The sequence below is a fragment of the Hermetia illucens genome, chromosome 5 (assembly GCF_905115235.1).
Source record: "Hermetia illucens chromosome 5, iHerIll2.2.curated.20191125, whole genome shotgun sequence".
Lineage (NCBI taxonomy): Eukaryota > Metazoa > Arthropoda > Insecta > Diptera > Stratiomyidae > Hermetia > Hermetia illucens.
Genome location: NC_051853.1, coordinates 51,919,101 through 51,938,053, shown reverse-complemented (window position 1 = coordinate 51,938,053; position 18,953 = coordinate 51,919,101). Strand labels below are relative to the sequence as shown.

General features: G+C 42.4%; 1 protein-coding gene across 1 annotated transcript in view; it reads right to left on the bottom strand.

Moving 5' to 3' along the window:
* Positions 1 to 18,953, bottom strand: part of LOC119657775 (neural cell adhesion molecule 2) — a 641,753-nt gene that overhangs the window by 41,750 nt on the left and 581,050 nt on the right. Inside the window, exons 14-16 of the mRNA XM_038064845.1 lie at positions 14,332 to 14,455; positions 5,529 to 5,689; positions 5,112 to 5,253 (exon numbers count right to left, since the gene is read on the bottom strand). Of these exons, the coding sequence (XP_037920773.1) occupies positions 5,112 to 5,253; positions 5,529 to 5,689; positions 14,332 to 14,455 (427 nt within the window). The remainder of the gene's footprint in view (positions 1 to 5,111; positions 5,254 to 5,528; positions 5,690 to 14,331; positions 14,456 to 18,953) is intronic.

The following is an 18,953-nucleotide window of genomic DNA, read 5'->3' as shown; positions in this document are numbered from 1 at the left end:
ATCGTGAAACTGAGCTGATGAGGTATTCCCTAGGCATTGAATCGCTTTCGAGTAATTTTGATTACTACGCGTGTAGTTTAATTACTACCAATAGGTAGCACACTTAAGTGCACAATGAAAAAAAACGAAATATAAGTAATCTGAGAACAATTAACTGAGAGTAAAAATATTGCAGAAATAGTAAGCAAAAAACGAAATGTGGTGATCTTGTGAAGTATGAATATTTTCTAAATCAACACTAGAATTAACTATAAACACAAAATGCATATGAACATAATGATAACTACATCACATACAAGCAAAATAAAATTAAACGATTCAAGTTTTCCAGGCGTTTATAAAAAACGACCAAGTATTTATATTTGTGTAATTATTACATTCTTCATTTTCATCCTCTTGTAACAAAGTCCTAGGGTTAAATAGCCTTTTTTATTATAATTTTTAAAGAGCAGATTCAATTATAAAAGAATAATGAACACAATGAAGAAAATAAGAACGATACATTTAAGAACAAACAAAATTGTGGACCCTTCCGCTAAAAGAAAATTAGGCATAAGCTTTGATATGTATAATACTAACAAGACAATCGACTTCATCGGAAAAAAACAACACATCAACACCCGGAAGACAATTCTGCATCAATCGGAGATCTACCAGGGGACTGGCTATTGATGGAAGGGGTTATTAAGGCGCTACGCACTACTTAGGGGTTTCCGTTTTGGGCGCCATCATTTCAATCGTTAGAGGTAGAAGGATGGCATTACACCCTTAGAATGCAAGCTGGCAATGAGTGACACCAATACAAGAGTTTCCATATCCAGAAACTTGGGACCGTTTGCCAATAGATAACAGTCCAGGTCCAGGCAATTGGACTTTCTTTGCGCGGGAGGATGTTCAAGCGATTTCACCGGATTTTCTCCAGCAGCCGCATCTTTGGAGCTAGCCCCATGAAACCCAGTCTGCCTGCGCATTTAACCTCTTCCGTCGTTACATCACATGCTATGCAAATGGCTAGTTTGGACATCACGAGATTCTTTTCCGCCTTTGCATCAGCATGTTACATACCAAATGGTATATTTGGCCTCGACATGACTTTCTTCCGTGTCAGCAGTTCGCAGCGCAACAGCAGGTGTCGATTTGTCGCCGACAACCAAATTTACAATAATAAACAAGTGTTATTGTGTTATGTACAAGAACACTTTCAAAGCAATGTGTAAACACGGAAGGGTCAAACATAGGTGATTTTAAGAATAACGTTACTTTTAATTTTGAGTTGTGTACAAGCCTCTGAACAGAGCTAAAGGGTTCTATCCGAGAACACTTTACGCGCGGGAATTACTTTAAAATCGCTTTTGATATTATGATAATTAAGTAAAAATTATTAATAAGAGTGAAATAGAATATTGTGATTAGAAAATAAAGGTATGTTGAAGTGGAGTCGCGAGTGTTCTCATTTACTTAAGCCATACAAATCGAGTAAGTATTCTTTCTAACCCCTTTAGTGTTATTCTGTTTCAGTGGTGTGTGATTACCCCATCGTTCCGAAGTTAGGTTTCGGCAACCCGGAACGAAAGCAACCACGGTCCTCGAGTTAAAGATCCAGGAGCTAGTGCGCGAGCTTGGCCAACGCCAAGCAGGGTAGTTCACTGGAAGAGGCCGTTTAGGAGAATGCTGAAACAATGGAAAAATCAAAGTTGGAACACAAGCAATACATTCCAAGCTTACGCTCAAGTGCTTAGGTGTAACGATTGACCAGGGACTGAAATTCAAATCACACGTGGAGTGTCCACCAGCGAAGGTCTATGATACCGGAGCACTGAGAATGAGTATGCCATCAAATATAAGTAGCCCAAAGCGGAGCGGTCGACTCCCTATTTCGGGGGTGGTCCGTTCGACCCTATCATAAGCAGCAATACAATAAATAAGAGAAAAACCGGGGCTGTGTATCGCCTAAGTGCACTCCTAACTTGCTGCGCTTACAGAACAATTTCCGATGAAGCAGGCTGCTATCACGCAGGAATGATCCCAGTTGACATTTTGGTGAGAAAAGGACAACGTTTTTGCAATCGAGCGTATCTCACCGGCAACAAAAACAAAGCTACCACGATGCTCTGACCAATAACGCAGGTAAGAAGAGTGCGATGACCAGGCTAATGAAGCTTTTCTTAGTATCATCACTTGCGGCAGCAGAGAGCAATCGTCCCACTCAGACGGATGTTCTTTTAAGGATCTCCTTCTCCCATTCCCTATGAGAAATCTCGGATCTCCAGGTTTTACGGATTCCTTCCGCTAAACACTACCCTGCCTTTCTCGGGATTTCTCACGTTATGGAAATCCGGGACTGATATATTTGCTCATGTATTGCTCCATTTTTACGGTCCCATAGTCATCAGATCATGTGATGTCCCTTCGAAATATCTGAGAAAAAGCATTTTTAATGGCGACCCAATGTGTTCTATGCAGAACATCTACCGTTCGGTTATGAAGACATTTCAATACCGCTAGGCTGTTGCAAATCTAAAATGAAGGGAAGCGGCCATCAAGTGATCATCCACACACCTCCTCCCTTTATTAAAACTAAGTCTACTGCAGATACCAAAATGGTCAATTGAATCCTAATTGCCCTTACGGCAGCCTCTATGCCCAAACAAAAGGTAACGAAGGCCGCAGAACTTTACAAGCCTTTTATCGTTATCGTTATCTATCGCCGTCCAGATAGCTGAGTGGTTAGAGCGCAAGGCTGTCGTACGGAAGGTCGCGGTTCAAATCTCGCTGGTGGCAGTGGGATTTGTATTGTGATTTGACGTCGGACACCAGTCGAATCAGCTGTGAATGAGTACCTGAGTCAAATCAGGGTAATAATCTCGGTCGAGCGCAGTGCTGACCACATTGCGTCCTAGTGTACCGTTACGGTCTTGAATGAAGTGCTCTAACACACTTCAAGGCCCTGATCCAACATGAATTGTTGTGCCAATGATTATTATTATTATTATTATCTATCGCCGTATAGTTCCTCTGTCTCCATCTGTTGCACTCTCGCAATATTCTATCCGAAGTCGACCGTAATGAAGTTGCCTTGCGGCTGCCGCAACCGTCAGTTCAATGCAACCATCAAACTTTTCGAAGGAGAGAAGTGCTTTCCAGAGGTGTTCACCTCAGAATATCCAGCTTGTACCGTTGGAACTCTCGCTCAAGTTGGAGAAAGCAAGCAATCAACAGCCCCCGATAAGGCGTAGACTAGGCGTACACTTCTTTCAAAAACCAATTCGTATCCGTGTGAGGTATGGACAATGTATCGATAGGACGAAAAAGAATCAAAAATTACAGGTTGTTAGCCCAAAGCTTTCTATCCTCTTTTAGTCACCGTTTATGACAATCAGGGGATGTTTCCGTGTGATTTTTGATACCCCACTTTAGAAGAAAGTCCCTATCTCAGTAGGATATAGGATGCATTAATTGATAGTAGATACTATTAGTAAGGTCCCAATTATTCACTAGGTTGCCCGGATGTGACACGACCATTCAGACCATAGTGGCCCATCCTTTATTCTTTCTCAACAGCACATGGGATCGTCTTTGACGAAGTTTCAGCCGCAATTCCCAGTATAATGAACTAAAGTATCTGGTCTTCTCTTGAACTGACCGCAGAGTCTAGACTTACCAGGTGCTCTTAATCATTCATCCTGGTAATAAAACTAAAGCATAGTCCCCCAACAATGAATGAAAACAACATGTGCCCAATACTCCGCTAAGAAGTGAATAGAAATAAATAAAACGATGGCACATAAAGCCATTTTGAGAGGGTTTCAACGAAAATTTACAATAAGCTTAACGAGATTCTAAAATCGTTATTGCAACATAGCTAAAGTCTTTCCTTTACCATTTAAAATCTGGGGATAATAGAGACAGCTATGCCCAACGGGGAGTATTCTTTCAAATAGCAAAAATGAATCGAAAATCCGTGATTTTGTTGAATTTTCAAAACGACTTCATTGTGAAGGCATTTTAATGGGACAATTAAAAGCCCTCGTCAATGCACTGAGAAATGTACAAGCCGTCGATTTACATTAATAAACAGGCAAACAAAAGGAAAACACATTTCAAACCAGTAGAATCAAACTTTCCACGAATGAATTAAACATTAGACATCACCCAAACAAAATCAACTGCTGAGCCTTTGTCAGCAATGAAATGGAATCAGCCCCAAGCTCAGAACGTCCTGGCGTGTGTTTCGTTGATGAAATAGAAAACAAAACAGATATGGCTGGATTCCATTTAGGGCTCAAACCAGGTATCGAAAACTTAATTTATTAGCCTTGATTCTAGTGTCTTCCCCTGTTGTTTTGAAGACGTAAAAGCTTCACTACTCACATTTGTGGTGTACACTTTCCATGCACATTCTATTTTCTTCAAAGTCCTTTGGATTATTCTGTTTCTAGGGCACTGTGACAGCGCAAACTTGTCCAAACTCTTTTCAAAATAGAATAGACATCGATTCGCCATAAAGAACTTCGCAAGCTTCATCCTATTAACCTGAAGTATCATCTGTAGACGCACATAAGATAAAACCACCCTTCGCCGGGACAGGAGCAACGTTGAAAATTGCACAAAAAGCATCTTAGAGAGTACCAAGATATGCTAATGCTAGCATAAAAGGGACTCTCGATAAAGAAAGCAATTGGCACATAAAATCCTTCGATGAAGTACACGGTGTCTTGAATAATTCTTCAGGTTGCCGTTCCGAGATCTTGAACTCGCTTCTGCTTGATTCCTCATCATGTGGACGAACGTACATACATAATATCCTCAAAAACTTGCCTCAAAATGGATACAAAACAGATTCTTTTCAATGCGGGACATCTGCAATGAGATCAAACCTCGCACCCGAACGAAGGAGGATATGGGAAAATCCCAGGATGAAGCTAAACGTTCATATTTCTATCTCCAGTGACATAAAAATTTAGCACAAGGACGAAGAGTCAGGAAGCCGGGGCGGTTTCGGTCGAGTCAAAATGAATTTTCACAAAATATGCAAATGGAGGATTCGTGTGGGTTTGGTCTGGCAATATATGAACATTCAGACTCACATATCCACCATATCTTTCACTTACCTGTAAATTTAGCAACGCCCTTGAATGTTATATCGTCAATGATAGTCGGTTCCGATCGCCCCTTGGCATTTACTGCAAATAGGATGATTCGATACGATGAGCCCGGCTCTAAATTGTCGATAAAGAAATTTACTGGTGCTCTCTGGAATGGCAGGAAAAAAGGCAATGATTACCATAAGTATGTGTTCGTACAAATAATGCTATTAAAAAGTCATTGAATATTCATGTAAGCAGGATACAGATGTGCTGGATGATATTCATTCAATAAAAAGCATATTTATGGAAAATTCGTGGTGGGTGAGCGAGCTCTCGGGCTGAGTACAGATGCGTATGTTTTTGGAATAATTTAATTGTCTTTGGAGATACTGCACTGTAGAAGCTTTAAGGGGTGGGGGTAATAATACATAGAAGTCTCACCGATAAGCTTAGATTTCGTACTAGGCGCAGCGTGGGCATTTCAACAAGTTCTAGGATGAACCCTTGTGGAAGACCTCCATCAAATCCTTCGATGCATTCAACTTGTAAGGACTCAGTTGACTGGTTGGATACTGTACAGTTTTGCAATGGGAATGGCCGACCTATAAAGAAAAAGGGTGAATGACTCAAGCTTATTTATAAAATTACATTGATGATGAAAGGTCGTAATCTGTAGTAGTCTAGTCTGCAATTAAGGTTTTACTGTAGAGAACATGGTTGCAATGTCATCCGTCCTGTCGATATCTGTGCTTCTGAGTGTTGGTCGACTATAAAAGGCAATGAACGGCGTCTTGCGGTAATGAAGACGAAGATGTTGTGTTGCACTAGTGGCGCCACACGTTTTGATCACATCCGAAATGATAATATCCATGATCGTTATAGGATTTCATCGATCGTGGAAAAATTGCGGAAGAGGCGTCTTCGATGGTATGGTCATGCAATTCGTGCTAACGAGAATTCACTTGCCAAGCTTGGTCTGAACATCGAACAACGGTGGCTTGATTCGTTAGATGGGGATTTAAAAGATCAGGCATTCGATAGAGGCGAAACCGATCGCGACGCGCGGACCCCGCTTGTGAACGGGACAAAGATTGAAGAAAATGAAGAAGAACATGGTTCCCATAAACCCCTTTGTGGGACATTATACCGGTTTGTGTTCTTCGACCTACTGTTCTGTGACACGATACTCTAGAGCGACAAACTCCTCCTAGAATGACGAGTTTATTGTATGGTAAGTAAGAAGTATAGCCTCTGAACACTCAGGCCGTAGTGGCGCATTGTACTCCCATGACTCCCCCGTCTAACGTAACATCCCAGATACGTTGATGGATCATAGGAATTTCGTTAGTGGATGTGATGCTAACCGCTGCAATTGGAGCACATCAGCACCAAAGATCTGATGCTTGATGCGTCCATAAGCGTAGCATTCATATACAAAATGCCGTGGATTTCGCTTTCTCATTACAGTAGGAAAATATATCATCTTGTACAATTCTTATTCTGAGCATATGCCTAGTTAGAGAATTGTCGCCATGTTGGAAAGGTCTATCCTTACAGCTCATAGACTGTGAGAACCCCTTTCATCTTTAACTCTGAATGCTTGTTCCAAAGAAGCTATTTATTTAAAATGACTCCTAGATATTCCACTTTTTCGGAGAGGTGAAGGGTTGCACCCCTCATTTCTGTAAGGCAAGGACTATCCAGTTTCCTCCTCTTTGTAATTAAAACCAGCGTAGTTTTATTTGGTTTCATTGCAAGTCCAGTGCCTAGTAAGCATGTTGGTTTTCATTTAGTGGGTGCGATCTTAGGGCCTTCCACGAACGTGATGTTCAACGAGACTCTCCAAACATTTCAGCTAGAATGATTTCAAGCTGATCCATCTGGAATTCTTTGGGTTTGAATAGTTTCTAGGCTGGAACGTAGCCCAAACCAAGACAAGCTAGAAAATTGATATGGGATAATCAACAATGTAATTATCGCCCTCCCCATTGCAAAAAAAGCTTATCAATGTACTTCCGTCTAAAGTGTAAGGAGGCAGAGTAGCTATATATATATTATATGCAGGGCTGTTTGCTCGTTTTCCTCATATTGGCCAAATATAGCCGAGATCACCACCCCAATTTATTCATGTGATAATTTAAAAAGCATGGCTTTGTTAAAAGCCCTCCCGGGGTTTTCGTAACCTAGAGACCGTAAATTCCATTACAGGTTAGCAGGAATTCACCAACTCCACCCTCTAGAGGGGATTTGACAATGGATTGCCTGATGCAAAATGCTAGTTGTCCCACCATTGTATAGGCAAACCCTGGCCGAGTTTCAGCTTCTTCAGTGCAAGCGATATTAGAGTGCTCCGGCATCTTCATCAGGAAGACATCGTTCAGTCAATATTTTTCAGCTGCCAATAGAATGGCGAACACTTTCATCATCACTTTCACAATTCCATAATCTGGTTTTCCAAGAGCACCCTTGAATCCGATCCGTCTTCTATGGCTGATACGTTGGTTAAGGTTATTAAATCTGTAATCCTAAAAGATTCGAGGCCATTTATCGAATACTCTTCTCTTTTGGTAATTACGTATATGTAAGGTTAGTCGCTTTTTTTTCACCTCCAAATGAATGATGATAACAACCTATTGCAGTCCTATAGCACCAGAACAACCTGAAGGATTTGCTGTTATTGTTTCTGGATACTTGATTGTTTGTATTAGCTGGATTCCAGCAAGAGGATTAGAATAGGATCCATGAATTTTCGCCTGACGTTTTTGAGGAAAGTGAGTTCAATACAGTGAGGATCTGCAGTTCTGCCTCTACTAGATATTCTCTTCGACTCGACTCTCCTCATCCTAAAATTTAGCCAAAAGATATGCTGCACGTCAAAATCGTATCCAGTTATTACAGTCCTTGCCTTTATTCTTGGCATATTGGATAGTTCTAATGAATGTTTCGTTAGGAGCTTCATAGGAAAGTAAAATGAACACCGAAGAATCTCATTATCTCGCTGTGAACCTTTTCTGGTTTCTTTGATGCAATATCACCATCAAATAGTTCGCTAACAAAGACAGTTTGAACGTCTTGTGAAACCACCAAGCGGAAACGAGGTCTAACCCAGTCATAGGTCAGGTCGGAATTTTAAGCCTCTGATTATCCCACCAACGACCCATCGCTGGTCTATTTGGGATTTTTACCAGCAAAGTTTAGTCGGAGCATTTTACGGTATATCTACAAACTCAAAGGAATACTTAATGGCCTTCAGTGATGTTTTCGTTACAGTTAGGAGGAGTTTCTACTTAAGCTCTCCACACCGCTCACCCTCGTGAACGGATGAGCTGATTGTGCCATAACCTTCCATCCAAATACCTCGGAAGCTTGGGCTACAAATGAAAACTGAGATGTTGCCAACCAAGTCCTTTTTCGTAGCTTATGAATAGAGGCATTCAGATCGTCAAAAGAGTGCAGTTTGCTCTTTGCGGTGGCTCATCTGTTATGGAATGGGATTAATCTCCAATTGAATAAGTGCAGAATCTGAGTCTAATCTCAAGCCCTCTATCGATGTGTTCAGGGCTGTCGAGGCAGGCTAGTTGAAACTGCGAGTCGTCTGGTTCCCAGAGTTCAACGTTGTTCGCGGCCACATCTTAGAGCCTGTCGTTATTCATCGTCGGCACGATAACCGCACTTTAACTTCTTTTTCATTATTGGTTAGCTCCGTTTTCTCCTTTGGTTCTCTAGAGGACTTTATTTCTTGAGTACTATTACTAACACGAACGATGACGCGAGACAGCCTCAACTTAATATTGGTAGTGAGATTGATGCATTTGTAGATTTTTGGGCAAACAATCTAAGTGACATCAACATCCGCCGTCGGCAGAAACAACTGTTCCTTGACAAACAAATTGTTAGATGCCTTCGATGCTCTGCCCATTAATACTATTAGAGGCAGCGCGATTAGTAATCAGACTGATAACCATGGTTTTGATGGTGCTTATTGTTAGTTCGACGGTGCTTGCCTCGTTTCGAAATCCAGGCCAGCCATCGACTGGTGTTTAAGGAGGGATGATATAGTTTAATCATCCTCTCAAATAACCTCCAACCGAAGCAGCTTAAAAAACGTTACGCCATTACCGATAACGAAAAAAATATTATATAAATATGCCTGCCAATCCTAACTACACCCTCCACTACAAAACCCTCTGGCATTTTATCTCTATGCACCATGTGACACTTTAGCCCCGATCATATGTCACTCTGGTGATAGCTATTAGTTACTCCGAAATGCTCCGAAATATACACCTTGTTCACGCTACCGAAAGCTTTCTCGAAATCGGTGAACAGTAGACGGAGCAACCATATAAACACCGCAGACTGTTCCACAATGATCTAAAGGGTGTTAATGTGATCGGCACAGCAAGATCCACTGCCGGAATCAGATTCTTCCGACTAGCAAGCTTTCGAGGCAATCTTTGATGCATTCCAGGATTATTTTAGTTATTATCTTTGCGACGGAAGAAGACACGCAATTACCTCAGTTGTCGTATTCAAGACGGATGCCTTTCCTTGGCATCTTATTGACCCATCCCCTTGGTTTATTCATTCAAAAAGATCTTGGATTCTTACAATTTATGAATGAAGCGGAGTAGCGGCTCTGTAGGGATTGCAGATTTTACATGCTATAGCTAAGCAGGAAAGCCCTCAAAGCCCTGCGATATTAACCCGTTCGAGCGCATTGATGACAAAGATTATTTCATTTCTGTTTGGATGTTACAGTGACTTCCTGCATCGTCCATAAAAGATGATACCTCAATATCATCACCATCAACGGTACAATAACCTGTATTCAATCTAGTCGGTAAAGAACTCCAATTATCACAGTTTTACAAAGAGGTCCACTAATTCAATATCCTCCTTTTTCTACCATTTCCGGGGTGGATTACTATCACCTATACGGATTAAATGACCCGCCCACTGCGAATTTTATCCACAACCAAACCGTCATTACATCGCCATAAATGTTCTCATCATATAGGGTACGGAATCGTCTTTGCTCATATAGGGGGCCAAAATTCTTCGGAATATTATTCTCTCAAACACGGCTAAGGGTTCGCGATTGTTCTTGCTAAGAACCCAGATCTCCGAGGAATACATGGAGACCAACAAGATCATTGTCTAGTAGAGTAAGACCTTTGACCCTATGGTGGGAATTTGATACTGTTGATTCTTTGGTAATTCGTGCTGTATTTCGTCTTAATAATAATAATAGTAATCGTTGGCGCAACAATCCATGTTGGATCAGGGCCTTGAAGTGTGTTAGAGCACTTCATTCAAGACCGTAACGGTACACTAGGAGGCAATGTGGTCAGCATTGCACTCGCCCGAGATTATTACCCCGATTTGACTCAGGTACTCATTCACAGCTACGTCGACTGGTATCCGACGTCAAATCACGATACAAATTCCATTGCCACCAGTGAGATTTGAATCGCGACCTTCCGTACGGTAGCCTTGCGCTCTAACCACTTAGCTATACGGACACATGTATGTCGTCTTGGTTTCATTAATGTACATCCCAAGATCTCTGGTTGATCTGGATGAAAGCAGACTGTACACCTCGGGTTCTTCTTCCCATAATGGAAGGAAAGGAAGGTGAATCTTACATTTACCTCAGCATTATGAATTACTTTCTCTTGGGCCAGGTCAAAAAGAATGCATGATAAGGCATCCTGTTTTCTTAGACCGCTTGAACCGACCGATGTTGAATGGTCTCGAGAGTGATCTTGCTGCTTTTTTCTGGCCTCGCACATTGGTCAGCGTCAGCCTAGTCAATTTTATCAATCTCGTCGGGATACCGAATCCCCTTGTGGCCATGTACAGTTTTACCCAGGCTATGATATCATAAGCGGCCTTGAAGTCGAGGAAAAAAAATATGCAACTGATTGCCATATTCCAACAGTTTTTCCATCGCTTGGTGAACAGAGAAAATCTGGTCGGCTGCTGATCTGCCTGCAGTTAAGGTATGAACCAACGATGTTGTGAGCATGTGGGACAATTCGGTCTAGCAAGGTAGCGGAGAATATTTTATAGATGGCACTCAGCAACATGATGGATTTATAATTGCTGTAGTGCATGATATCTCCCTATTTGTATATGGGACAGATAAGGCCTCTTTGCCAGTGAAGAGGGATTGATTCACTGTCCCACACCTTGAGCGTTGATGAACCGCTTGGTGTATTTAGTCGTGTTTAACCAGGTTGACTGCAATTCCATCGGGTATTGACGGCTTATGGATTTTAAGCTGATGAATTGCACGGACTGTTTCGTCCAGACTTGATGGTGGCAGCATTTGTCCAGCGTGTTCAGTTGGCTGGACTTACAACTCGAGGATATTTTATTTATGGAACAGATCATCAAATTTCCCTCTTCTATCGAGAGGGTATATAAGGCCTTATTCCGATGACTTGTTGGTAAAACTTCCGGGTCCGGTACTGCTGTTCCCTGTACTTCTCAAATTCATAGACTCGTAGGTTCCGCTAGGCTTAATTTGACACTCGACGTGAAAGGTCCCTGTACGTGCCCGCGTTGTTTGAGACTGTTGCATTGCCTAGTATATGGCATTCTTCCGCTCCGTCGCCACTTTACATTTATAGTCGACAGAGTCTTTCCGACGTTTTTTGCCACTGGGGCAGCCGCAAACATATTCGGCTGTATCAATGGAAACTTTCTTCAAGTGGTTGTCAAGATCATTTGTTGATGCTTCATCTCCAGGATACATGCTAGCCGGAGATTACTGCGGCATCTGTTCCTCCTTTAATTTGATGCGGGAGGCTTTGTTGTAGATGGTTTCACCATTGACTCTCCCCTGACTTTCAGAGGGTATTCTATGCGGTGTTGTAATTCGAACCTGGAGCACTATGAGACCAAGATAGTGATCCTCCCCTATGCTGTCCCCCCATATTTTCTCATATTCATTAAGGGTGAGAGGTGATGGCGTTCAATAAACACGTAGTCAATTCGATACTTCACTGGATATTATACTTGCGACACGTGAAAACGAAAAAGCTGCCACTTGTGGTAGTTTTGCTCCCCTCACTAACGCAATGATTGAATAACTTTTATCATCCTGTTCCTCTTGTGTTCCGCACATGCAGAGAACAATTCCTAAATCTGTTTCTGGTCGTAATATGGTCGATATATCTAATTAAGTGGATGTTTGTTGCCAGCCAGTTGAAACGAAATTGACATTATGATATGGGTTACTCGAGCAGCATACCGCTACGCTGCCAATGGGGAGGCGGTGAAAACTGCAACTTTTCACCGTGGTTGTTAAGGTCATCGTGGATCGCCATCACACATTAGAAATCAAAGTTAAACTTAGAATTTCACAGTTAAGGTCTTTTCCGAAGTTGACTTCCATGTTATGAGAGCGATCCCTGCAGATTCGCTTCTGCTACCATTAGGCTTTCCACTGAATAAACATAAAGATTTGCATCACTGAGGAACTCACTTTTACGGAAACGTAGTTTCTGTCCTCTCGATGGCTTCCAAAATTGAAATTTTCGAAGGGTGAAGTAAATAACTCCCAAATATTTTTGAAAATTTTAACGCCATTTAGTAGAACTAAATTATTTATATTACTATAGGAGCTTCCTACACCTACAGCCAAATGCCGTAACCTTCCAAAGCTTGCCTGATAAAATTAAATTCATCGTATTTAAGATTCCTAAAAGTTTCACAAGGACACATTTTTCATACATAGAAAACGAGATAAGTAGGAGGTACCAGAAATCCGGAAATGCAACAACAAATAGTTCAGCAGTTTGACTTTTGTCCTTGAACGTGATTGTCTATTCACAAGAAATGTCTTCCTAGTTTCAAACTCCTTTCAAATGCAGGTACACCCACGTGCGACAGCAGAAGTGCAGTTTAATTTATTTATGAATAATTAGAAAGTCATTGAACAATGTTCAACGTAATTCTTTCAAGGAAAACTTAAAATTATTGATTCCTTCAGTACAAGGAAACACAGTACTTCGACAAGTGCAGCATGAATAATTCCTTTCGTTCCTTCGAACTCGCAGCTACTCAGTTCTTACTTTATATTTTTTATCAATAAAATAGAACTATAAAGTCCTGTCGAACAAGTCATTTTCCTTTGATTGTAGAAGTCTCGTTGGCCTTCTGCCATTTAATTTTATTCTGGGAGAGGGAAAAAGTTTTTGGAAGTGTTTTTATTAATTCATAATAGAAGTTCGATCTGTAGGCAAACGCCTATAATACTCGAATTTATTGCATAGCTCCTCCTTAACATTTTAGTTCCCTAGTAAATAAGTTGTGGTCATTATGATTGACAAAAACGTGGTACCGGGTGCTTCCATAGGAAGGGTTTGACATGTACGCAACAAAGGGAAAATTTTGACAATTTATTCTCACTTTCATTCCTCAAATAATGAAGTGCCTAAACTCACAGTACTGCATCATGTTTTCTAGCTTCTCTGCTGAACAAAATAGAACCAATTAAATTTGATTTGGTAATGCCTCTTTCAACTGTACCACCCGGAATTCAAACTATTCACGCTCTCGTGGCTACCAAAAAGGTAAACAACTCTTGGGTGTATACTCATGGTTTAATGACTTCTAGTATCATTTGCTTGGGAAATGAAACCTTTCACCTGTGCTTGTCAGTTCAGTTAAGATTCTCACACCGAAAATCATGATTATCCTCCCAATTCCGCTTCTAGTATTCTTTCGAAATTATTTTTACAAAAAAAGGGAGAAATTTCACAAGAAAATAGTTCGCGTATACTTTCCATAATTTCCATGAAAATGTTGCTATCCTTCAACGCTTCTAAATTATTCGTCAAGGATATCTCAGTGGCATCATAATCTTTTATATGATGGCTCCGAGGTAGAAAGAAAGCAAAAACCCCGACTCGCTCGACTCGTTTACAAAACTCGACAAGTTTTCAACACATTCGTCGCAATACCCCTTCCTCAGGACACTCATCTGAATCTCGGAGTTCTCTAAGACCCCAGAGATGAGAGTCCTGTCGTCGTATCGTCTTCCACAACCAGAACACATTCCTTTTTACTCGAATACTTACTACTCATGTTCTCTACACACTTCACCTTAACTGTTGAAAAATCCCTTTTAATAATTCAAAAGTAATAAAAGCTAGAATATGGAAAAGAGGAAGAAAATTGCAGTTGAAACGAAGAAAAGCTGTCAGCATGTGTCCTTGGGGATTTGAATTACCTGCAGCAACGATTTGAAATATACATGGTGACTTTTGTACTCCGATAGAATTTCGGCCCCAACACGAGATGGTCCCGTAGTCAAGATCCGATGTTGGCGTATAGTTAAGACGTGACAGTCCGGTCTGCAAAAGTGATAAAAATGATAAATTATTTTCTAGAATAGCTTTTTTTCCTGGAAGTTTCCTTTATTTAACTTTATTTGTAGAAATGTTGGGAATCTGTTGCCTTATCCTTATCCGAGATTGAATATTAAAGAAAAAGGAGATTCAATGTGAATTAAGGAGATTTAATGTGAAGCAAGGTTACATAGTGTTGGATGGATGTAGGACTATGTTGGAATTGGAAAAAGGGGATGTAAAATGGAACGTTCCTATATCTTTTGGGGAAGATGATGATAAATTGAAATTCAAATTACTAGCAAGGCTCTTATGGTGTACATTAGGTGATCTCTACCTAATAAAAACCCCCTACTTCACTTCTAAGTGATTGAGTAGAAATTGATCCATCATCCACCCGTTTAGGATTTACAAACTGCTATTTTCAAAGTAAAATACAATTTTAAATGGTTGCCTTGCACACCTTGGTGGGGTATAGAGCGTCAACCACACATACGTGCTATCGCTCGCGGTTACCTGAAAAGCGCGTCAGCTGTCCCCATGGCTTCCCGATACGCTCACACACCCTCTTTACCATTTTGCGCTAAGTGCCCTTGGGGAGACCCACTTCCTCGCATATGAGTGCCAAGCCTGACCGCCGACTAAGCTGTTCTTATGAGAAAGTGTCAAGCCAGCGTACTTCGATGATATGACGCAGATAGGTATTGACAAACGCTTGAAGTATTTGAGTAACAGTGGGGTTCACTTTCAATGTGCTACTCCCACATAGCAACACAGTAAAAACCCTACCACAGAACAACGTCAACTTGATCTCAGTGTTGCGATAACTACATTTCCAGATTCTAGACAAGGCGACGAAAGCGAATTTAGGGCTACTAATAGGTCGGGCAACATCTAGATCGGTGCCGTCGTCGGCAGAAACCACGCTTGCTAGATATACAAATTGATCGACGCTTTCGATGTTCTGCCCCTAAATGCAGACAGAGGGAGTGCAATGACCCTTCGGACTGACAATCTTGGCTTTGTTGGTGTTTATCTTCAATCCGACTCTGCTTGCTTTTTTTCTAAATCCAGAGCTATTTAGTGAAGGTCCATGACCCAATGAGAGAGCAAACATATATCCTCAACGTGGTCGAGGTGTTTGAGGAGAGATGGCATCGTCCGCTGAATTCTTCCATGTCCTCCGCACAAAGCGGCATGAAGAACGTCACCGATACAAGAAGAAATAATAAACAACCCTGGCGGACGCTGCTTTGGACGTCAAAATCCTCCAAGATTTTACCTCGGTGCAGCAAGTGTTGGCGCAAATGTCGCTCCGATAAAAGCTATTAGTTTGCCCTTCCTACGTAGAATACTCCCGATATACTCCCTATTCACGCTATCGAATACTTTCTCGAAATCGATGAAGAGCAGGTGCAGTGAAGATCTTCATTCCACCCACTATTCCAAATGATCCGTAGGGTGTTGATGTGGTCCATGAAGAAGGATCCGGAGCGGAACCCAGCCTGCTCTCTGCCGATTACGCTTTCGAGATGTTCTTTGGTGCGTTACAGGATTACGACGGCAGGGAGCACTCAAAACGAGTGCCCTTTTTTGGAATCCTAACGATCATCCCTCTCTGAGAAAGTTGTCGGATTCCCATGATTTCCATACGAGTGGGAGCAGCAGACCTGCAGTAATGGCAGGTGCAATGATAAATAACTCTACCGGGAGATCGTTAAGCCCAGTGGCTTTACTATACGTTTGGGTGCATCGATCGCCGAAATGATTTCCTTTCTGCTTGCAGGAACGGTCCGTATCCGCATGTTAAGATTACTAGCCATTTCATTCACAACAGGTAAGATCTCACCGGATGTAATACGGTTAAGGACCATGGTGAAGTGTTCTTTCCACCTCTTCAGTTGTTCACCATCGTGGATGAGAAGTCGACCATTAATGTCCTTAACAGGACCATAGAAAGATTTGCGACCACATAATAATAATAATAATAATCGTTGGCGCAACAATCCATATTGGATCTAGGCCTTGAAGTGTGTTAGAGCACTTCATTCAAGACCGTAACGGTACACTACAGTAGACTGTAGGAGGCAATGTGGTCAGCATTGCGCTCGCCCGAGATTATTACCCTGATTTGACTCAGGTACTCATTCACAGCTGAGTCGACTGGCATCCGACGTCAAATCACGATACAAATTCCACTGTCACCAGTGAGATTTGAACCGCGACCTTCCGTACGGTAGCCTGCGACCACATGCAAACTTTTACGTGCTGCGGTATACAGTTCTGAAATCATTACGATCTGCGGCATGCTTTTCTGACTAACACAATAGCAAATTCTCTTTTGTCAGGGCGTACATTACGCTGGACTTCTCGGTATTTCGCTCGGAATCGGAGTTCGAGCGCATCATTCACGCCGGTCGATAGAGCTTTCAACCCCTTCCGTTCATCGATTGGCTTCCAAGACTCCGCAGTCAGTCCGATCTTATGACGCTATTTCGAAACGTGGCGGATGACCTGTGCAGCACCTGAGAGAAGAGCATTCTCGATGGCAGCCCAACGCTCATCCATATTCTCAGGCTTATTACTCAATACAGGCATACATCTTACATTGACTCCTAAGCAAACGAAAACGATCGCCAGTTACAGCGGCGACGGATAACAAGTTCTGCTACACAAAATTTTAGTTCGATGCTCCCTATTTGCAACATATGAAATTGCCACTCCTACGGTAACCAATTTTTCATTAGGAGTAATGTCCAAATAAATCCGAAATAAATAAACCCGTATTCCTTGCAACCTTTGGAAACGACAGAGTTCGAGTTTGCTGGAACAATCGATTAGCATCGACATAACTTTTAACGATCTTGGCTGCACGCTGCTGTTCAAGCATTTGCTTGAATTTTTGAAATAAGTTACATAAGATCGATGATCCCAATAATCGCTGGCTCTGAGCGCATTATGAAAAAGAATAACTTCCCTAACTAGCCTATGCTGAAGGGAGCCGCTGCAATGGACAGCCTCGTCACAATGAAATGCCTTGAATTCTCAACCCTTTACTTGGGTAGACTTATCTGATTATGGTATACATATAGTTACCATTCACCCCTTGGTGGAGTATTGCGCGTCAACCACAATTACGTGCCATCGCTCTCGGTTATCTGAAATACCCTTCTGCTCTTTCCGAGATGCTTGCACTCCTCCTTTACTACCCTGCGCCAAGTGCTGGGAGTGTGGATCCATGGCGTATCCAGCAATGCAATTGTGGTCCCTCTTTCATGTGTGACTTACCCCCGATCATAGTTCCGATTATAGTTCGCACCAGTGTCAAACTTATTCGCCAAGCAAGTTTTTCATTGGAGATAGTGTCAAGACTCCGCGCACTCCGATGATATGACACAGACGGATAACGACGAAAGCTTGGCGCTTTTAGATAAGAGTGGAGTTGATTTTCCATGCGGTACTCCAATATATCAAAGAATACTAGCATAAAGCGTTCTCAACTTAATTTTGTTGTTAAGAGAACTGCATTCCCAAATTTTAGACACTACACCGCCGTGAATACTTTGGGCAGCATCTAGTTCGGTGACAACTTCCGCAGTAACCACGCTTCCTAGATATATCATACAAATTGATCCACGCCCTCGATGCTCTGCCCATTAAGGTAAATGAAAAAAAGGAGAGTGCGATGACCCCTTCAGGCTAAGAACTTTCGTTGTGTTGGAGTTCATCTTCAGCCCAGCCCCACTTACCTATCATTTCAAATGCAGAGCCAGGCCAAGGAACATTACTCATGGGACGAGTAAACAAATGCCATCAGGAAAACGTTTGAGGAAGGATGTTGTGGCGCGGCAGGATTCGCAGCATTCGAAATTTATTTCGAATGTTGCGAATGCGAACGAATAGATGGCGCGGATCTATCCACTTTGCGGAGCTCGCCACGGGAGTGGAGCACGACTACTGCATACCACCCGCAATCCAATGAGCTGCTAGAACGTTGGCACCGGACGCTGAAAGCCGCCATTATGGCACGCGACGATCCGTCCTGGTCCCAAGTCTTGCCTCTCGTCCTACTCGGCCTACGTACAACCCGACGAGAGGAATTTGCTGCCAGCCCCGCGGAGCTGGTATACGGGGAGAACCCAAGACTCCCAAGCGATCCGGTCTTCGACAAGAGATCGGGTCTCACGGAGTCGGGGTTGGTGCGTCTGCTGAGGGACAATCTCCGACGCATCAAAGCGCCACCACCCACTCGACACTCGTCCATACCTGCTTGTTCGCCCAAGGAACTGGACACGTGCACGCACATGCTGATCAGGACGGATGCCGTCCGGAAGCCGCTGCAGCCTCCATATGAGGGCCCGTACCGCGTTCTCGAGCGGGGAGAACATTTCTTCCAGCTCGAGATCGGTGGACACGGGAAGGCGGTCTCTCTGTCCAGGCTGAAACCCGTGTCCGCCCCGAAGCAGCGTCGTGTCCGTTTTGTGGATTGACGGCGAACAAAGTT